We start from the raw sequence: 20,778 nt of genomic DNA on the forward strand, positions 1-20,778 counted from the left end.
CACATGTCTACAGTATATAACGTTAAATAATATTCCATTTTCATTGTGTAAATGGCAATTTATAGATAGGGTAAACCTAACCTAGCAGCATTATGAAGGCTATGCAGATCCCAAACACAGCAGACAGCATTAGGACACTGGCAGGTTGAGTTGGATTGCATTCGCTCACAGTAGAAATGCGTATTGTGTGATGCAAGTGATATTAATCTTAATATTTCACCAAATTATGAAGATATAATCAAACGATATGACTTGAACCGTTATAACTTTAAACGTGATAGTGAGATTAAGAAAAAACCAATGTACAGTAAAACCTGTAAAGTTGACCACCTGTCTATGTTGACCACTTTCGTCAGGAACGGAATTAGTCCTATCTTGTATAATGAAGGAAAACCTCTGTAACTTGACCACCTGTCTATCCTGATCACTAATGTACCCCAAATTTGGTTTGGAGTATTGTAAAAAATCCTTTGTAAGTTGACCACTTGGTTTATTTTTTAAAACTTAATTAAGCAATTTTTTTTATTTTATTATTATTTTTTTATAGCTTTCCAAGAATATTTTTGATGCCAGACCAGCATTTTACCAACTAAATAAATCAGCAGCATAACTAAACCTCCTTGTAAGTTTGGAACACTACTGGTTCCACATTGGAAAACTACTAAGAACCCTTTTATTCTCCAAAGTTGTTTTTCTTTTGTTGTTCTATTTGAGATTATCTTCTGTACTCTCTGTTCAATGAAAACATGTGTCAGTAGAAAAGTGCAAAGTATTTTTTTCCAGTTGCAATATTTTGTGGCAACACTGGAATTGTGCTATAGTAAAAGTTACTTGCATAGCAGTATTTCTAGTGCAAGAGATTAAGAAATAGGACATTTTCATTTCCAACTGCCTTTTAGAACTATGAGAGTCCAGCTTGGTGCTCTTTGTGTTTTACATAAAATGGCTTCAAAAAGAAAGTGAGTTGAACTTGAGTACAAGGATAAAAAGTATGAAATATTAAAATTAATTGAAAAGGGAGAAATCCAGAGAAAATTAGCTAACACATATGGAATTTCCAAAACTAGTGTCTAATAAGTGTGCCAAACTTCAATAAGGAGTTATTTTGTTGAAAAGTAGATCATCATGGTTATAAATGTATTAAATGTATATGAAAAAAAAAATAAGCGAAAAATTTGTTATTTTTGATTAGCTATGAAATTTTAGGAACTATTAATCTCCAATAACTTTTTATAAACAATGATTTTTTTTTTGATCAATTTACTGAAATTTTAAATTTACATGACACATTATATGTCACTCTGAGAGAATAACCTCTAAAAATATGTGAATAACATTTTAAATTATTGTTTCAAAGTAATGTTAAACAATGAAAGTGAGTTGAACGGAAAGAGTAAGTGTCAATTAGTCAAAAAATGAATACATGGTGCAAGAAATGACAAAAAAAAATCATTACCCCCTTTATAAGTTGACCACCAAAGTACTGCACCGCAAGTGGTCAACTTACACAGGTTTCACTGTATAAGGAAATAAAGGGCAAACTTGTGAAAAAAATTTCAAGAATATGATTAAAAGCTTCTATTCTCACTGCTCAACATGAACGACAGAAAGTGATATCGAAAATTCTTCTTTGAAATTTCATTTTAAAATACCAGATAAAAATTAAAACAGTTTTGCAATGTGATATGTGAGTCAACTATTATTTGACACTTCATCGAGGAAGGGCAAATAAACTAACAATTGCATTGGTCCAAAGAGCAAAAGAGGGGTAAATATATTAACTGATCAAAGAGTAGTGGTGATTAGAATCATAGAAAGTGATACTGTGAAAAAATTATCAATTTTCCAGCCACTTTTAGGAGACTCCACCTTCAAATGCTTATTTCCATAAGTTAACTACAAACATTACTTGATTTTTCATTACTTTTACAAACATGCAATAGAGACAGAATGTTAGACAGGGCTGGAGCAGCTGTTGCTTTATCCACTCTTTACCTTACCACTTTGAAAATTATTGATAAAATATACTCTGTTAGAAGAGCAAGATATCACTAAAATATGCTTTGCAAAAGACAGTTACACAAATAAAACATTTGCAAGTTTACAAGTACAGACATGCTAGTAAAAAACTAGCAAAAATTCACTCAGAGATAACAAAAATGGAAATTTAGGCTGAAATTAAAAAAACAAAAAGTGAATGCAATACTTTATTTTGTAAAACTTTGACCTTCCTCACTTTGTAAAAGGAAGTAAATCTAGTCAACTGAATAAAATATATAATTGTATACTAATAATGTACACTAACAAAAATTTAAAAAAAAAAAAAAAAACATGACAAAGTTAAATTGGAAGAAAAAAGCACTTTTACTTTACTTGTATCAATACATATTTTAGATGACTAATTGATGTCCATTGTCTATTGATAATAGGAAACAGGGAAGCAATTTTATGGTCTTGATAAACAGGATCTAATACAAGGAGAGAGTGCGTGTGCCTTGCTAAGAGATATAAAGAGACTGCGCTAATGAAATCATGAGCTTCTATATATGACCAGATCTATTTAAAAGAAAATTCAAGAATATTAATTTTATCACCATCAAACAACTTTTTTTGCAGAAGGGGGAAAAATGTATGCTTTACCTTAGTGGGCGAGTCCATCAAAATTTTTATTTGAGATGCAACAGTGTATAGCAACTCATTTTGCCTACGCCTGCAAGAATAAATGTGTAGAATAAGTAACAATCAAGTCGTGCCCAAAAGTTTAAGATTACTCATAGAAAAATCAGATTTGATGGAACTCCGCAACAAAAACTTATATTGTAAATAAACAAAATAGACTTACAAGACATCCTTTATTTTTTATCACTGCTGCAAGCCTTTTAGGCATACTATGAACAAGAGATTGGCAGTAACCTTGAGAAATCTCTGTACAGCATACATACTTTATTGTTTCAACAAGTTCTGTAGCATTGGATGGTAGCTTCTCTGCGTCTTTATTTTTCAGAACAGACCACAGATTCTCTTTGGGCTTCAAATCTGGGCTGTTACCTGACCAATCAAGCACTTGGATTTGAGTAGTCGTCATATAGTCCTTATTGATCCTTGCGATGCGACACAGAGCTCCATCGTGCATGAAAATTGAACATCTGTGAATATCCATGAGAAGCTTCAACTTGTAACATAACAAATTAAGGTACCGACTGCAGTTTATCATGGTTTTAAATGGCATGGTGGCAAGAAATACAAAGCAGCAGTACCAGACGCAGACATTGCACTCCATATCATCTGGCTAGAAGGGTGTTTCACTGTTGGAATCGTATATTCTCATCATATCTTTTTCCAATTGGGCGGCAAATACATTTAGCACATACAGAAAATTGAGGCACAATTGACTCATTGCTCATCGGAAAATAACACTGTATCCACTGTTGCTCGTTCCAATTCTGATAATGTCTGGCAAAAGTCAGTCGTTTCTTTTTCATACTTTGAGTAAGTCGGGGCATCCTTGCAGGTTTACAAGATAATAAAGCAAAATCATTAGTCAAACGTCTTGAAATAATAGGCCAACTGACATTGGTACCTTTTGCTGACAGAGCAACTCTAACTCTAATGCATGTGGTTGTTGGATTTTGGGTGACCATCCTTTTTATCACACAATCATCATGTGCACTAGTTTTTCTTCGGCGATCGTTTATCTTAAGATCGGTATAATTTCCGGAAATTTTGAACTGACAGATGGATTGATGGACAGCTTTCTCGCTGACTTTTAATTAACTTATTTTAAGTTCAGAAAATCCAACCTTATGCAGGGCCACTATTTTTGCTCATTTTTCTACAGTTAGTGAAGATTTTTTACCCATTACAACAATTATACAACAATACTGTTTGTGCAAAATCCAACAACGAACTACAGATAAACGAGATAGGGACATTTATTTATAGCTGTAGTAAGTGTGTAATGCAATCAACGCATGAGATGACACAATCATGTGTGAAAATGATGCAATCTGTTAAAATACAGGAAAATGACAACTGGTCTTAAACTTATGCACGCAACTGTATAATACCTCTGTCATTTTTATTATTTTAAATTTTATTAATAATTTATATATACATAAAAACTGAGACAACAAACAATTGTTACTCAAAATGAACATAAAAATGGTTAAGAATGCAAGTCAGGGCTCATTGCAAGTGGGGAAATTTATATAAGAGTTTAAAAGGAAAAATATGTAGGAGTTCCGTTGAAAAATAAATAGGAGTTTCAAAAAAATATAGGATCTTGTATGTTTGGAGCACAAGTACAAAAAAAACAGCTCCATTATTAATACATGAATTTATAGCAATAGAATTTATAGCTACAATGCATGAATTTACAGCAGTGTGAAGAGTAACAGATGTGAGAGCAAACGAATTTTCGTACCCACAGGAATTAGTGAAAGTGAAACACTCAAACAAGAAAATAAGCAGTTGGAGCACATTTGGAAAATTATCAGAATCCTACTACACTGACTGCCCCTTGTATAAATCATGATTGTTTTTAAAGAATTTGATTCATTAAAGCAAAATAGTTTTTTTTTTATCGTGGAATTCTACAGAAAATTTAAGATAACGTGATTTAATTTTTAGTCAAACAAGATATCATTAGAAGTGTACCCTTTACTCAAAATATCCATTTGCTGAGTATTTAAAGAATTTTATCGTAAAACAGTAAAAAAAGCATTTAGAAAATTCATATTTTACTTACGTGCTTTGAAAAATGCAGCTCTTATTGATTGCAAAAAATAGGTAATAATTAATTTAGATATTCTTTTTTCAATGTCATAAATCTATCTATAGTCCTTGGCATTGCTTCAATGCTAACACTGATGAGAAAGCTGAGGGCACAGAAGTCCTGTCAACTCCATGTCTCTCTCCATATCACGGTTTTATTAGACTTATCCTGAGAAAAGAGGCACTAAAAGTGCGAAACACTCTGCCCCTCTCTTGTTTTACTACTTACAGATTTAAAAAAAAAAGAATTTTTTTTTTAATGAAGGCAAAAAAAAAAAAAAAGAAAAAGACTGCTAATGCATCACATGTGTTGTGGGTAATGGTCAGCCACAAATGCTCCATTCATTTAAGCGGCATGTTCGATTCAAATTTTCTTATTGTTAAAAAGAAAAACTCCAACAGATAGAGCATTCAAGAATTAGACTGAATCACACAAAAAAATACACACATTTTTTACAACAATAAATTAATGAAAATTAAATATAAAACACGGCAGACAAGGGAAAAAGGAAGTCAGAAAATGTGTTCCCAAATGACTTTGAACAAGCTATACACTATTATAGCCTTTTTTCAAAAAATAATGTAGTGGGAAAAGATGGCAAAATAAAGATTTCATAACTCAAGTTGTTACTTACTTTATTTTTTTTCATATGCAGTTGAAATTATTTTTGAAATTACTTTGTACTTTATTGATCTTATTTCAAATACTTTTTACTAATAGCATAAATTATTCCCTTTATGATTTATTATTATTACTACGCTATTGATTATTATAATTACGCTTTAAGTCTAACGTTGTCAATTTAGAAAGGTAAAGAAAATTTCCCAGCTTAATCAAATACCGAGCTTAATCGAATAACATTTTTTAGAACCGACGATAGTTGATTAAGCAGGACCGACAGTATTTGAAAAAACCATGGTACAGCAAAGATGCAAAAGTTGAAGTGCAAAGGGGTGAAAGAAGACTACCTTGTACCGATCAATCAATCCTGAAAACTTGAAAGTAGAACCTGAAGAAATTTTTCTTTAGCTGATTGGTAACTATAGATTAATGGTTTTTAAGAGGATTAACAAAGAAAAAGTGAACCATTTAGAACAAATCTCAACAGCAAAAGGAGAGTCACAAAACTCACCCATCTTATTTTGCTCATCTTTATGTAAATAAAACACAAACTCCAAATTTGCATGTTTGGAGAAAACTCGGAAACTACCAGATGAATGCAGTTGAAATTTTCAGCTTGTTTAGGTTAGGTTGCAGTTGGGAAGGTTTATAGACTGTTTTGAAAAAAAAATCAATGCATTCTTTTTTTTTTTTTTTTTTTTGCTTTCGAAATTTTATTTTTTTACCCAAACATGGATCTTTCTACTTAAAGTAATTAACGTGTCATCTCCATTTCCATTTCAATGGAAAAAGCAGAAAAAAAAAACATTTTTATGATAAATTTATGAGGAAAAACGTATTTTGCTGTAAACAAAGGCATGAACGCTCTTTTAGAATTTAATTCATGAGTCTAGTACAAACTGTTTTTGGTTCTAAAAGAGTTAATTTACTACTCCACATGCAATATAAAGGATTGAATAGAAGCCATTTTAAAAACCATAAATTGTCAACAAAAAACACAGCATGCTGCATTTATTTGAATTTTGAGGTCTTGAATACGCAAATTACTTTTTGCAATCATGAATTGCGATATGACCCACTCCTTGGGCTTCTTGTTTTTTTTTCTATGAAATAAATCTCATTGAAAGAGTAAATATAAAGGGATATTATAAGCCCCAACTTAACCCCCCTCTGATAATATCTGGTAATGGGAATCATTCATTCATTTAGGCACCCCTGATTCATTTATAATCCCACATATGGTTCTTGTTGTGTAAAAATACATTAATATTTTCAAATAAAAAAGAACCTGATCATATTAATAAGACTATATTAAATGCAGGCAGAACAAACTCCAATATTATTGCAACTGATATCATAGGTAACTAATGAAATTGAATATTTACATTATTTGCTATGAGAGAAAAGACATACTTTTCATCAACTTTGTTTTGAATGGTGTTAAGAATTCCCCTTCGCAAACTTCCATTCTGCAAATCAGTAGACCTGATTTCAACAGAACGAACACATGTTGTAACCTAAAAAATATAAGATTGGATAAGAAATTTTTACACATGTATGTTGTAAAACATTTAACTATGTCTGAATTTTTCAGCTGAAAGTTAAAGCACATAAAAAAAATTTTAACGATAGATTTTGCTACTTAGATCAAAGTTAAAATGTTCAATTAGGCACCTCTGATTCATTTATAATCTCACATATGGTTCTTTGTGTGTCAAAATATACTAATATTTTCAAATAAAAAAGAAACTAGTAATGTTAGAAAGATGTATTGCATTTTAAGATTTAAAAAATTAAGAAAGAACATGTTTTCCATGAAAGATCAAAGCTCTCTTAGCCCTACAATTATGCAGCTATTTCATCTAAACTTGTTGATTTTTGGAAATATACTTTGATTATGAGATTTGCAAAACTATGCCACATGTGACATGCTCTGCTCCTCTTTGCGACTCAACTTTTGAGACATTTTGAGAAATGTTCGATGTAATAATTATTTCATCAATGTTTTCTTTGTAAAAGCACAATTTCATTCTCTTATGCTTTTTATACTGTTGCCTATTATTTATTAGTTTAAATAAAATGAGATCTGCCTATGGTGTTGTTCACAGTACAAACTTACATAATGTGTTGAAAAATATTTTTTAACTTAAAAAGTCCTTGAAAGTATGATCTTTTTCTGTTCCCAATGGGTATGAACCCTGGTTAATGTGGAGATATTAGGAAGAAAATTAAGATTTAGTTTAGATCTACGTAAACTGAAAAAAAAAAGGCCAAACATAATTTACGGCCGATTGAACATCAAAAATAATTTTTTTCAGCTCTATCATTTTATAAAATATCTCAACTAAATAGCACTAACACTTTCTGCAATTTCTTTCATTTCCGTAATTGTATCTGCAGCATCCATCAAGTCTCGATAACGTTCCCTAAAATAAAAAATGAAAAACAAATTAATTTAATTTTGTCAGTAGTATTTGTATAAAAGAAAAAAATAGCATTTATCTTACCCAACCATCTGCCTAAGTTCTTCTTTCTTTCTTTCAATATCATTTCTGAAAATATGAAAAGATTACTTAAACAATGCATAAAAGTTTAAAAAGTTGTTTAAAAAGACAAAAGGCATTTATTAAATTTTGAAAAATTTGTGCTCTGGAAACTTTTAAGAACTTTGATAAAATTGAGGAAGATATGCAACACTAAATGCAACACAGAAAGTTTTGTTGTAAAAAAACAAAAAAATGTTTAACTGGTCACAAAGTATTCTTCCCTCACTTCACAGGAATTTTGACTTCCTGCACACAAAAATCTTGCAGGGAAGTTGCTCTTCATTCCAATATAGCAGGGTTTGTTGATTTAAATCATGATTTAAATCAAGTGATTTAAAAAAAAAAAAACATTGATTTAAATTGATTGATTTGAATGAAGTGATTTTTTTAAACAAAATCATTCACTAAAAATAGTCGATTTTATTTTTATAAATTAATTTTGCATTTTTAGAATGTAGGGTCACAGGGGGGAATCACGGGTCACTCTCTTTCTGGGGTAAATAATGGTCATCAACTTTTTACTGTTAAAAAATGTTTTTGCAAAAAAAACTAAAATATGCTAAGTCATCCTTATACATTCAATTTTCCTATACCAAGGTCAAAAACAATGCAACAATGAAGTAAATAAGAGAAAAAAATAGTTTTCACACTTCTATAAAAACATCTTCAAAAAAGATTGCCTCGGAAAATGATGATTTTTTTCAAGATTTGTGTTGGTGAAACACTCTTGGAGGAATAATTCTGTTGGTGCTGTTTTTTAATAGCAAATGGTCTAACCTTTTTATACCTACATACATTTTTTTTTTCTTTTAAAAAAAAAAGTTACTATAAAAGTATGCTGATTTATACCCCAGTTAAGCAAGGTAATTCTGGGTCACCGGGGTAATTCTGGGACAGTATATTTTCTGGTATTTTAGATGTTTTTCTTATTTATTTTTACGTGAATAATATAAGTATCAACTTCAACTTATTCTTTTCAATGCCAAACTCTCTCTTAAAAAGAAATTTTAGTGCTCCAAGTGTAACATTAGACATTTTATCATCTTCAATTGCTGATTAAGTATCATGCCCTTTTGGCTAGCAAATCAATTTCAGCTTTGAAGATAATTTATGTCAGCATGCAATTACGGCACACATCAAGAAGCAAAATAAGCAACAAATTAATGCAAATCACTTTAGTACCAAATAAGGAGACAAATTCGATTGTTATAAATCAAACTCGCTTGTCTATCTTGTAACTGCAAGAAAAATCGATTTCATAAATGTAGTCAATGTCTATCTTGTAACTGCAAGAGAAATCAAATTCCCAAATGTAGTCAATAAGAAACCGTGCTTGCAAAAAAATAAAAGTACCTCAAGCTGATATAGACACAGCATTTAAATGCAAAATGAGCTTATTGTGGAATTGTTTGTGACAACCAAAAAAGAGGAAAGAATTCGCAAAAAAAAAACCTGTTTTAAAAATGTTAAAAGATGGTGATATAACCGAATAATTCTGTACTTGAAAATCAGATATACTTTGTTGTGTATGATGATAAGGAACATATTCTACAATGGGAAAGTAACTTAAATTTTAGACAAAGAAAAAGCAGAAATGAATTTTTTGGAGCAAGGTGTCAGAAATTTTAGTTTGGGTTCAACCGAAACATTTCTAGAAGTAATTTGAAATAAGTGCATTTTTTTCAGTCTAATTAATCGAAATTGAAAAGAAAAATCCTTGCAGTTGATAGAAACGTGAATGAAGGTAGCATACAACTATTAAAGAAATTTCTTCATCGAATTGTGGGCTTAGAGCAAAGTGCAATAGCCAATTGTAGTCAACTAGTAAGAGTAAAATCATATTAATTCAATTATAATGTGTTATTTCTTAAACATAAAACTTTTTGTCATTAAAAAGTCACTTAGTGGGTTAAGAAATGATAATTTAGAATGGTTAGTTACTTTTGACATGAATTACTTTAAAAAAAAGGGAGTGACCCATATTTGCCCCATGTGTGACCCATAATTACCCCGATCCGGGGTGATTCCTGGTCACTCATTTAATTTAAATAAAATAAACAATAATGTAATTTTAGGTAAAGGGATTATTTGAATAATTTCCAAGCTGTGTAAGTTTACTCCATGCCAAATTAAATCATTTTATCTTTTATACTTAAGAAAATATTAAGATGCTATGGTAGTTTGACCCATAAATGTCCCGTCTGACCCAACTACACTGCATTATACTATCTTAACTTCAACAGACAAAACTACATAGATCCCTCTTTCTATGTTTGTAACAGCTCTCTCTCTCTCTCTCTCTCTCTCTTGCAATCATTGTTTTTGCTCCAAAATTACAGTTCAGAACAAAATAAAAATTTTCAGTTTTTCTTAAATACACCATGATTAATATAGTGAAGAAAAGTAATTGTTCAACATATTATTTTACACTAAAAACATACATGATGATGGAAACATTATCTTTAAGCAAAGTATATAAAACAAAATCACATTTCGTCAAAGCATTATAACGCATTTATAAATTTAAAAATGTATTGAATAGAGAACTTATCTCAATTTTAAAAGTAAGCTGAATCGACTCATCTATTGTATGTTTTTTTGTTTGTTTATAAGTATTTAGTATCTAATCTACAAATTTTTGAGGATTTAAAAAAAAATTTCAAAAATCTAATTCAAATTTTAAAAAAAAAAAAAATTGCCTTTTTTGATAAAAAAAAAAAAGAAAAAATGACGAACCCTGCAAAATAGGAATTTTAGCCCCTCCCACTGTACGAGCTTATAATTGTGCAGTACAGTAGACCCTCGTTTTACGCGGGAGTTATGTTCCACAGAAATGCTGCGGCAATTGAAACTGAGTAAATGGAGACCTAATACTAATGTTAAATAGGGGTTTGGTTCCATAAATAACAAAACATACTTCATTCTAGTGATATGACTAATTGTATAATAAGTTTAATGTGTACTTATATCGCCTTTTTGCACAACATACATAGAAAAAACATAAATTAATTTCGTGTCCAGTTTATAAAGAGGAGCTGGATATGATAGTCTTTTGGCCGTCATTAAGAATTTTTCTCTGTAATTCTTTGCAGAGCAGTAATGCATCTATGATCACTTGTGTCATTTTCACAATAGAATATTCCTTCGCTAACAAATCAGAAAGATCATTTCTATTGTCTAGGAATAGCTCAAAATTATCAATGTGAACGTTTTTGGTTGTGCCTCACCGACGTCGGTGTACTCATTGGTTTTGGCTTCCTTTGTCACTCCTAAAAGCTCTTCTTCCAGTGAGTTCTGAACTGTGTGAGTTAAATAACTTTACTTCTGAAAGAGCTTTGGAACCAATTGCATAAAATGTCTCCAGTGGCCCAAGCTTCATTACTAGCACAACAAATTGCAGTTCATTATGCGTAATCTGCAATCTTTAGGAGTCTTAGGATTTTAAAAGAGGGGGAAATTTTACCTGTTTGTATTGCCGCATCCACGTAAAACCGAAACTCATCCACATAAAATAAATTAAAGGTGTCAAATCTTAAATCGCGTATAATCAAAACCACGTAAAATAAACCCGCGTAAAACGAGGGTCTACTGTACTTATTTTTGGAGTGTGCATGCTTCTACATCATCTCCTTATCAAAGTAAAGAAATGCACTTTCATTTACATCATCTTATTTTCAGAAGAAAAAGATCATTTCTTACATACCTAAGTTTTTTCTCAATCTCTTGTATTTCTTTGATGGTATGGTTTTCGAATAAAATATCAGTGCCAACTGTCATAGTTCTGAAACAAAATTAGAGAAAAAAGAATAATAGATAACAATTTTCGAAAAAATAAAAGAAGAGTATTTGCAACTAATTCAACAAATGAATAAACACATGTTTTCTATTAATTGATTTGTTCTAATTAAAAAAAAACTAAAGCTTTCAAAAAAAGGAAAGAAAATTAACTACTAAAGAATTATTGAATACCCATCTAGGCATCCTTAGATACTAAAGAAAGTCCTGCACAATATTTTCTTAAAAAAATGTACAGTATCGTATTACTTACAGGAGGAAACAGTAATAAAATAGAAATAATTATATGTATGTGTCCTCAACTCAAAAATACATTTCCTTCGAAGCTAAGTTTTGTTTACATTAATGTATAACGAATTTAATTAGTAGTGTATTTCTCTAATTATTTATGAAGCAACACTGTCAAAAACTACATTTTGTTATTCAAGAGCAAACTTTGTAAACAAAAAGTTTTTTTTTAATTTATGCATGACAATTTCACATCAGTGTTTTCAAAACATCATCACGCTTTACGTTGCCAACGTAAATCTGAAATAGAGCATCCATATTTAGCTGCGATGGCTGCGATGGAGCAGGCTCTTCGCTCTTCTTTCCCAACTTCAGCACTCGAATCATCTCGAAATCGCTACCTTGCGGTGATTTACAAAATTAAAGAAAAAGGTAAAACAATGCGTTCCACGTGTGTCTGTTGGTAAACATAGGCAGTTTGTTATGAGTATTTATTAACGCATTCGATGTGTCTTAGATTGCTTTCAGCTACAGAAATTGTTTTGTCCCTTAATAGCATTCTCGAACTTCTCAAAATTCGCAACTCCAGCGCTCGAATATGCTACCTTGCAGTGATTTAAATAAGAAAAAGAAAAAGGTAAAACATTGCGTTCCACCTGTCTCTGTTCGTAATTATAGGCAGTTTGTTATGAGTTATTAACGCATTCGTTATATCTTAGATTGCTTTCAGCAACGGAAATTGTTTCCTCTCGTAATGGTTTTCTCGAGCTTCTCAAAGTAAAGTTAGTTTTCATTATTTTCCTCTAAAAAGTATGTTGACTGTCGGAAATGGCGAAATCCTAAACGCTAGAAAACTCTCTGGATTAACTAAGTTCGCATTTGCATGAATAAAAACAAATATGCTCGTCTGTTCGAAGCTTTTTTGAGCAATCACGATTGCTTATTGTTCTCATTTAACTGTTTTGAATTCCTTTGATTTTATTTTCCCACCAGCACCCTCTGCCAGCACCACCGTAGTCGCGTCGACTGGCCTCACGATGCTGCTCCTCTTGCGAAAACCGTCTCCAGTTGCGTTCATATCCTACGCACACATACACACACTCATGCCTGCGCACAGACACAAACGCACACTCCTACACACAAACACACACACTCATGCCTGCACACAGACACAAACACATATGCCTAACACACACATACACGAACGCCTACATACACACGCGCGTACACACACAACACACTGCATACACACACACGCACCTACACAAACACACACGCGCATTCATACACACATACGCTCGTGATTGCGAAAAACATAATTTGAATTCAAGGTGACAAAAATTCAAATTAATATATATATATATATATATATATATATATATATATATATATATATATATATATATATATATATATATATATATATATATATATATATATATATATATATATATATATATATATATATATATATATATATATATATATATATATATATATATATATATATATTGAAAGAAAACTAGTTGACATTTTATTGTTTTTATTTATTTTGGTAAGTGCATTAAAATTCATTTAAAAATTGTTTTAGGCAACAGGGGGAAAAAGAAGCGATTTTTTTTTGTTGATATGATGTATTTATTTTAATGAGCTTATTAATTTTAATTATTATTTTTTCGTTTTGAAAGCTGTTAAGTATTTTTTAATGGAAAAAAGTGTATTAGCTGCTTTGTTTAAAATGCTGCTATTTTATTTGTTCTTTTTTTTTTTTTTTTTTTTAGATGAGTGAGGAATATTTTATTTCTAGAAATCAGCTTGAAGTATTTTAAAAATATGTTTGAAAACATTTTCGAATTTAGCTTATTAGATCAGGTACTAGAAAGTAGTATGGGTATACGGGAAAGTAGGCTCGTCTAGTTCTAGACAGAACTTCTTGTTAATTATTTCAAACGCATTTTAAATACAAAGGGATTTCCCCCGAGAAATTTCCCGAATTAGTAGTTTTAAAGAAGCATTTTTCACGATCATTGGTCGTTGGTAATGTGAGAGAGAGAAGATGCGTTTTAAAACGCAATTGCTTTATCACTTATTAAATGCTAAGAAAATTATAGTTTGGGTACTCTCCGCTGATTTTTTTTTTTTTTTTTTTTTTGGTGAAGTTGTCTGAAAACGCAGTTTTAAACAATCTTTGGTGTTGTAAAAAAGAGTAGAGATTCAGGTGTCCACCCCAGAAGATTTTCAAATTTGTAGACTTAAAAATTCATTTTAGATTATCCTTGGTTGTATTAGGGGCTGAAGAGGTTCGTGAGCTCTCCTTTGAAAGTTTTTAGAAAATGTAGCTGCAAACAGGGGCGTAGCTAAGGGGGGGTTTTGGGGACAAACCCCCGCCCCCCGAAACGTTAGTCTCAAAAAAAAAAAAAAAAAGAGAAAAAGAGGGAAGAGAAAGAAATAAAAGAAGAAAAAGAAAAAAAATAAAAACGACTTTTTCCTGAGTAACAAAGGTCAAAAATTCATTTCGCCCCCCCCCCCCCCCCCCCCCCCAATGCCATTGAAAATCTGCTCCATGTGTGACCCTCAAGCATAAAGACGCCTTCCTCTGCTGCGACAATTTTTTGATAATTGAGTGAAAGTTGACACTTCGCTTTAGAAATGAGATTGATTTGTTAAATCCACGTATATGCAGCCTTTGTTTGTCATTGATTCTGCAAATTGTTAAATATGTTTAATTTTATGAGCCGCGCAGTGGGAATATTGCATACAGTCGAATCTGTATATTTCGAATTTCACATTAAAGAAAAAAATCGAGATAAAGACGTTTTGAAATACGGGGGCTTTAAGAGACTTTTTATAGAAATTGGAAATATGATGGTGAAAATTTGAAATCGATACTAAAGACAACGTGGGCTCTTGATTAAAATTCCTCTTTATTAGTTTTGTTAGGTATTTATTCTATTATTACATTATTTAGTGCTTTATTGAGAGTTTAAGGTATCATTTTGACAGTAAAAGAAACTTTAAGCATATCTTTTTCAAGAAGAAGTCTTTTATTGCTTTTTGGTCCCTGATTTTTTTTTTTTTTTTTTTTTTTGGATTCATTATTTATGCTTTTGAGGTTAGCAATTGCAGCAAATCTAACTTGGTCAGTATTCTACAGTTTTCCTTTTTTCATCACTTGAAAAAAACTTATACTTTCTTTTCACTCCTATCATTTCGGTTTTCTAAGGAATCACAATTTTAAGAAAGAGAGCTACCAAAGAACAGTACTAATCCGGATAACAGAGCGAAATGGTTTTTAACTTGAATGATCTTTAAACATGAAATTGAAATGTTCATCTTAACATTTCAAACCTGTGAATTTCACCCCTTTACTCTTCTTCCAAGAAAGTGCGCGAAACGACTGTCCTTTGGTTAATCTTCCTGGAAAGCCTATTCGTGGAACGCATTTCTCCCTTTTTTCCACTGCCTCCTCAGCTCTTGAAGACAATTCCTCTGTTTCTGAGTTGAAGAAAATGTTTTTGTTTGCTGCTTTAAAGATCATTTTGCTTTGAATCCGAAAATGATAGCTTAACCGGAATTCGAGACGATAGAGGTTTTTGTTGGTCTGATCTCGTGTGTGTCATAGGTCATAGTCAAAACGACCTTTGCTAACCAGAGTATCCATTGCAATCACATTGATTTTTCAGCCAGTATTTACTGCGTATTCTTTTGGAAACGTACAGTCTATTTAAAATAGTACATTCTAAGTGAAAGTTGTTGCATAATGAAGCGAGCAAAACCGATAACAAGCTTTTTTAAACCCAAAGAAAGAAATTAAAATGACGAAAAGGATTGCTCTAAAAAGAGAAAGTTAACGTCGTCTGAAGAAAACGAAGTACAGTCTGCAAAGCAGCATTAGTCCCATCGGACCCTTCTTAAGGTAATTTTATTTTAATTCAAAAGAAAAACTCCATAGCATTACATGAATAAAATGTTTAAAAAGGAAATGAATCTAGAGTATTTTTATTAACTTGGTTTTCATTAAAAAGTAGAAAATAAAAAAGACTTCTGTTTATAATACTCGAAAATTGCTGTTGCTATCCTAAATAGATATTTATGTAAATTCTAAAGCAGCTAATAAAATTAAAAATAAAGACTTGAGATGAGAACAGATGGTATGCATTTGAGCGAATAACTTTCTACCGCCTATATTTCTTCCCTAACTTTTTTAATTCAAATTTTATTAACTGCTTTAGAATTAGTATAAATGTAAATACATAAAATGCAACATATAAATATAACGATATGAAAAGCAATTTCATTTTTTGCGGGTTATAATTCAAGAAGTCTTTTTTTATTTTATTTCATACTTTTAGTGCAAACCAAGTTAATAAAAATAGTCTTTATAGTCTGACCACCGATGAGATTGAAAGTCAAACATCCAGTTTACAGGCAGAAATGGAAGTATCTATTAGCTTTCAGGGATGCCAGCTTTTGTAGATGTGTGTTAGCCTCTAAATTAAGCAGTCACATTGAAATGAACGGAACACGCTCATCAGATATTTGACTTCCCCTTGATTTGGAAAGACTGGTTTTGACAAGAGAATGCTAGAAAATTTCACTTTAAATTAAAGGAAAAAGAAAAAAAAGTTGAATTTTCCACAACATTAAAAAAATAAAAAATTCCTTGCTTTTGTTTTGTTTGACACAAGTATCGGAATAGGGTCACCCCTTTCCAAAGTATGTAAGATACACCTCCCTCTCATTTCTTTAATACTAAAATATATATATATATATATATATATATATATGTAAAAGAAGAAACCCCCCCCCCCCCCGAAAGTCGGGTCTAGCTACGCCCCTGGCTGTAAAAACGCATTTTTAGACGTTCTGTCTTATAATGTTTTGGGAGGGGGGAGATTCAGGAGCGCTCAGTTGAGAATTTTTGGAAATTGAAATCTTCAATTGGAAGCAATCTTCAGCAACGTTGAGGAGATTTGCAATTTCTCCTCCATAAAACTACAAAAAAAAAAAAACTTAGTTTTAGTCGACTTTCAATGATAGACAAGGCTCTCTCCTGATTTTTTTTGAATTGCAAGCAAATTTAAGAAAATCTTAAATGACATTGGTGAGAGAGGGTAAAACACATCCTATAGTGTTATCAGATCATCAGGGTCTTTTTTCGAAAATCTCTTCTGAATTGCAGCCCTAAAGCTGAAATTTTAGACGATCTTTGGTGGAGTTAGGGAGAGGAAAGGTTCAGGGACCTCTAGAATATTTCCAGGTTGAAGTCTACTCGTAAAAACAAAATTTCAGACGATCGTTAGTGATTGGAGGGGGGGGGGGAGGTTTTTTTGAAGGTTTGAGTGAGAGGCACTCTTCTTGAATTTTTTCGAAATTGCATGCCTAAATGCGTAATTACAGCCTTTTTCGATGACGATGTAGGCTCTTCTCTGGAATTCTTTCAAAACTCAAAAAATATTTTGACCGCCTAATCATTTTTTTCCCTAGTAACTGATACTGATTTTACGAAAATATTTATACAAAAAAAAAAAGGAAAGAAAGAGAGAGAGAAAGAAATGTATAGAGATGCAAGTATGTTGGCGTGCCCTTTGATGCCAACATATTTTTTATCTATTCTTTTTTTTTTCAAGCTGATACTTGTCATAGATTTGTACTATGCACTAAATACATTTTTTTCGCTAAAATTTTTTTAAACGTATGTTTCCGCGACCCTCGGTTAGGTATATTACAATGCATAATCTTGGAAGTTCCTAAATAAAATTCAAATTTGGCATTTTCTTTCAAAAATTTGCGGAAAAGGGTATTTTTGTCACTTTTATTCCATTTATTCATTTAGTAATAATGTTGGTTAGGAAGCGCTTCCCCTGAAATTTCGAAACTGAAGTTTTAAAAACGTACATGTAGGCTTCTTTGATGGCTGTAAGAAAAGAGATAGGATCAGGAAACTTCCACTTATTGTTTTCAGAAGATAGTTAGGAACGATCATCTCGAAATGCTTCAAGTGAACGACTAGATTCAATCTATTATGGGAACATTAGCAACAAAGTTATCTTATTGGCCGATGAATTCCCCGACACCCAGAAAAACATCATATTCCTTACAATGTACATTTGTAAAGTTTCCCTTCTTTCTTTTCTTATTTTTGAAAATTGGAACATTATGAAATTGACATAGAAATATAATTGATAAAAGAAGAAAGAAAGGAATATGCAATTGTAAAATTCAATGCGGCCCAAATGGAGGCGGCCCACCGGGCTGGTTGTCCGCCGGCTCCTCCACCCACAAGTTCACATAGGGGCACATATGTGTATCAAATTTTGTTCTATTTCATGCGGTAGTTTTTGCTGTAGAGCAACCATAAAAAACCGGTATACACACACAGACATTTTCCAAAAATGGTCGAAATGGGCTGAGCACACTTCAAAACGTTCAAATCCGTCAAAATTCGAAATTTTCCTCGAATCTAATACTTTCTTCTATGTATTAGATATAGAAGAAAGTAAAAACAATTTTTTCTGCAAAAGGGGAGCGGCTAAAATAAACGAAATCATGAAATTTAAATATTATTGAATTCTTTCTATTACTATCGAGCATTAAAAAATATTCAAAAAATTACGTAAATGATTTTATTCTTTCAAGCCAATTATATCTTTCAAATAACTTACGTGCATTTCAATCAGATTCTTCTTAATAGGCGCTTTAAACCTTCACGAACTAAATAAGATAGAGAAGCAATCTTCGAGAGTTTGTGAGCAGCAGCGAGCAGGGGGCCGTGCCCCCTACTTATTTAAACACGTATTGTTTGTGACAAGGGGTCGTTTCCGAAATTTTAAAAGTATTTCTCTTTTCTGAAAGAGCATGCATAAAATTAAAGGATTTAACCATTTTTTAAATAATTTGACAAAGTTCAATATTTTTTAACAATTATTTTAAACGGTGTAATTTCATTTTTTACGCTTCTGCACATATCCAAAAAGGTGAAATGCCGTTCACTGATGCCATTAGCACAGAGCGCAATATTTTATTCGCATCTTTACCCATGTGTACTGGCAGCGATCAGGACCAGGGACGATACGATGGGGGCAACGATATGGTTGGTAGCAATCGTAGAGTGCAATGTTTAATTCGCTACTGAAATATCATAAGCTGGAAACACGGTAGATAGCAAGCGTAAGCATTCAGCATGCCAGTGGAGATGCGCCGAAGTACATCATTTGTGACGTCATTCTTTTGATTGTCACCTTTGCGCTTCCGATGAAGCACGTTTTTCTCAATAATTTTCTGAAGTGCTTGGGTAAAGAACTACTGAAGCAATAGCTGCTCCAGCCCGGTCTGATACTTCGTATCTATCGTCCATGTAGACCGTCTTTTCTAGTGAGTGGATAAATTTGACTGCGATGGGGAGGTCCCGGGTTCGAATCCCGGTTAGGGCATGGATGTACTTTCTCTCTCCAGTTCTTGTCCTTTATTTAGATGAATGTGTTGTTGTGTTGTGAATGGTTGCCTACCCTATAAATGGGTCCTTATAGCATGTGTGTAACTGTGGAAGTCGGACTTCACACCAAATTATGATACGCAGATGGAAAAGTGAAGCAGCGCACCTCAAATTGCCAGCCTAGCTGGCCCAAGACAACTACAGCATCCCAAGTCCGTGAAAGCAAATTAAAGTCGGTCGTATTGCTTGTAGTAGTAAATTTATCGATATAAGCGTTTGAAGTTTGAAGCTTGTATTAGGTCCATAGAATTCATCCTTACTGTTTGTATCTGATAGAATAGATGCGATGAAGTAAAGAAGTAATGATACTAAAATTGTCTTCACTTTCTTCTTTGAGGCTGAAGCTGCAATTTCTCTCTGTCTCTCATGTTTTTTTTTTTTTTTCCCGGACAAATGTAGTAGCTAATATCTTTGTCTTTGCAAGATGAAATGTCAAATAGCAGTTTACTAGCTTGGTAAATGGTTCTAATTATTTTCTTAGGTATTTTCGGATAGGATTTCAAAAGATTGTTGCAATTCAAAAGGTTAATTTTTAGCATCTCTACTCATCTCTGTTGTACGGTAAGCAGGAAGCGTTTGACCAAATTCCTTCCAATTTTTTTCGCAAAAATGTGCTTTATTTCCTTGTAATATGGTTCTTTTTTAGTATCATTATCATGTTTTAGCTTATGACGGTTCCATTCATAGTACTTCACAACATCTTCGGCAATGTATTGCAGTTGATATCAGAAGAAATACTAAACAACTTGCATTTCCAACCTAAACGAGTGCTATCCGTGATTTCAAATGTCGGGCATATCAGCATAAAACGACATCTGGCTCACTTTATTTCGATCGAAATTATATTAAAATAGCTGAATTAACTCGCGCATGTGCAGGTAATTTCTACTCTGGTTCACACATTTCAGCCAATTCTAACACCTAAAATGGCAGGTGGGAATTTAAACCAGGTGAAAATTGAAAGTTTCATCACTTGTTTCTGCAAACGAAGTAACATTTATTATTATTGCAATCTTACATAGCACGTATCCTGATTGGGTAAGGAAATCCAAACTTCAAACTCAATCCGAAGGCAAAAAACTTATCAGAATTTAATAAAATGTCACACATTTTAGTTTGGGACCATTCAGCACCTTTTTAATCCTCTGTCCCCTTCTCGGGAAAAAAATTAGAATGGCCCACAGTAGTGTGTAGCCAGTTGTGGGGTTCATGCCTCTCCTCCCCTACGACGCTATGCCCATTACCACTCCCAAACAGCACAAAAAGATCCTCAAAACCTCCAAGTAATGTGCTAAACTATGAAAAGACAAGGCCAGATG

General features: G+C 32.2%; 1 protein-coding gene across 1 annotated transcript in view; it reads right to left on the reverse strand.

The window, feature by feature from the left end:
* LOC129231785 (conserved oligomeric Golgi complex subunit 1-like) overlaps window positions 1-12,249 on the reverse strand; it is a 70,030-nt gene extending 57,781 nt beyond the window's left edge. Inside the window, exons 1-7 of the mRNA XM_054866154.1 lie at window positions 11,990-12,249; window positions 11,645-11,722; window positions 7,903-7,947; window positions 7,755-7,821; window positions 6,809-6,912; window positions 2,641-2,710; window positions 2,374-2,556 (exon numbers count right to left, since the gene is read on the reverse strand). Of these exons, the coding sequence (XP_054722129.1) occupies window positions 2,374-2,556; window positions 2,641-2,710; window positions 6,809-6,912; window positions 7,755-7,821; window positions 7,903-7,947; window positions 11,645-11,718 (543 nt within the window). The 5' untranslated portion in view covers window positions 11,719-11,722; window positions 11,990-12,249. The remainder of the gene's footprint in view (window positions 1-2,373; window positions 2,557-2,640; window positions 2,711-6,808; window positions 6,913-7,754; window positions 7,822-7,902; window positions 7,948-11,644; window positions 11,723-11,989) is intronic.
* Window positions 12,250-20,778: the final 8,529 nt, after the last annotated feature.

Source organism: Uloborus diversus, chromosome 1, assembly GCF_026930045.1.
Source record: "Uloborus diversus isolate 005 chromosome 1, Udiv.v.3.1, whole genome shotgun sequence".
NCBI lineage: Eukaryota > Metazoa > Arthropoda > Arachnida > Araneae > Uloboridae > Uloborus > Uloborus diversus.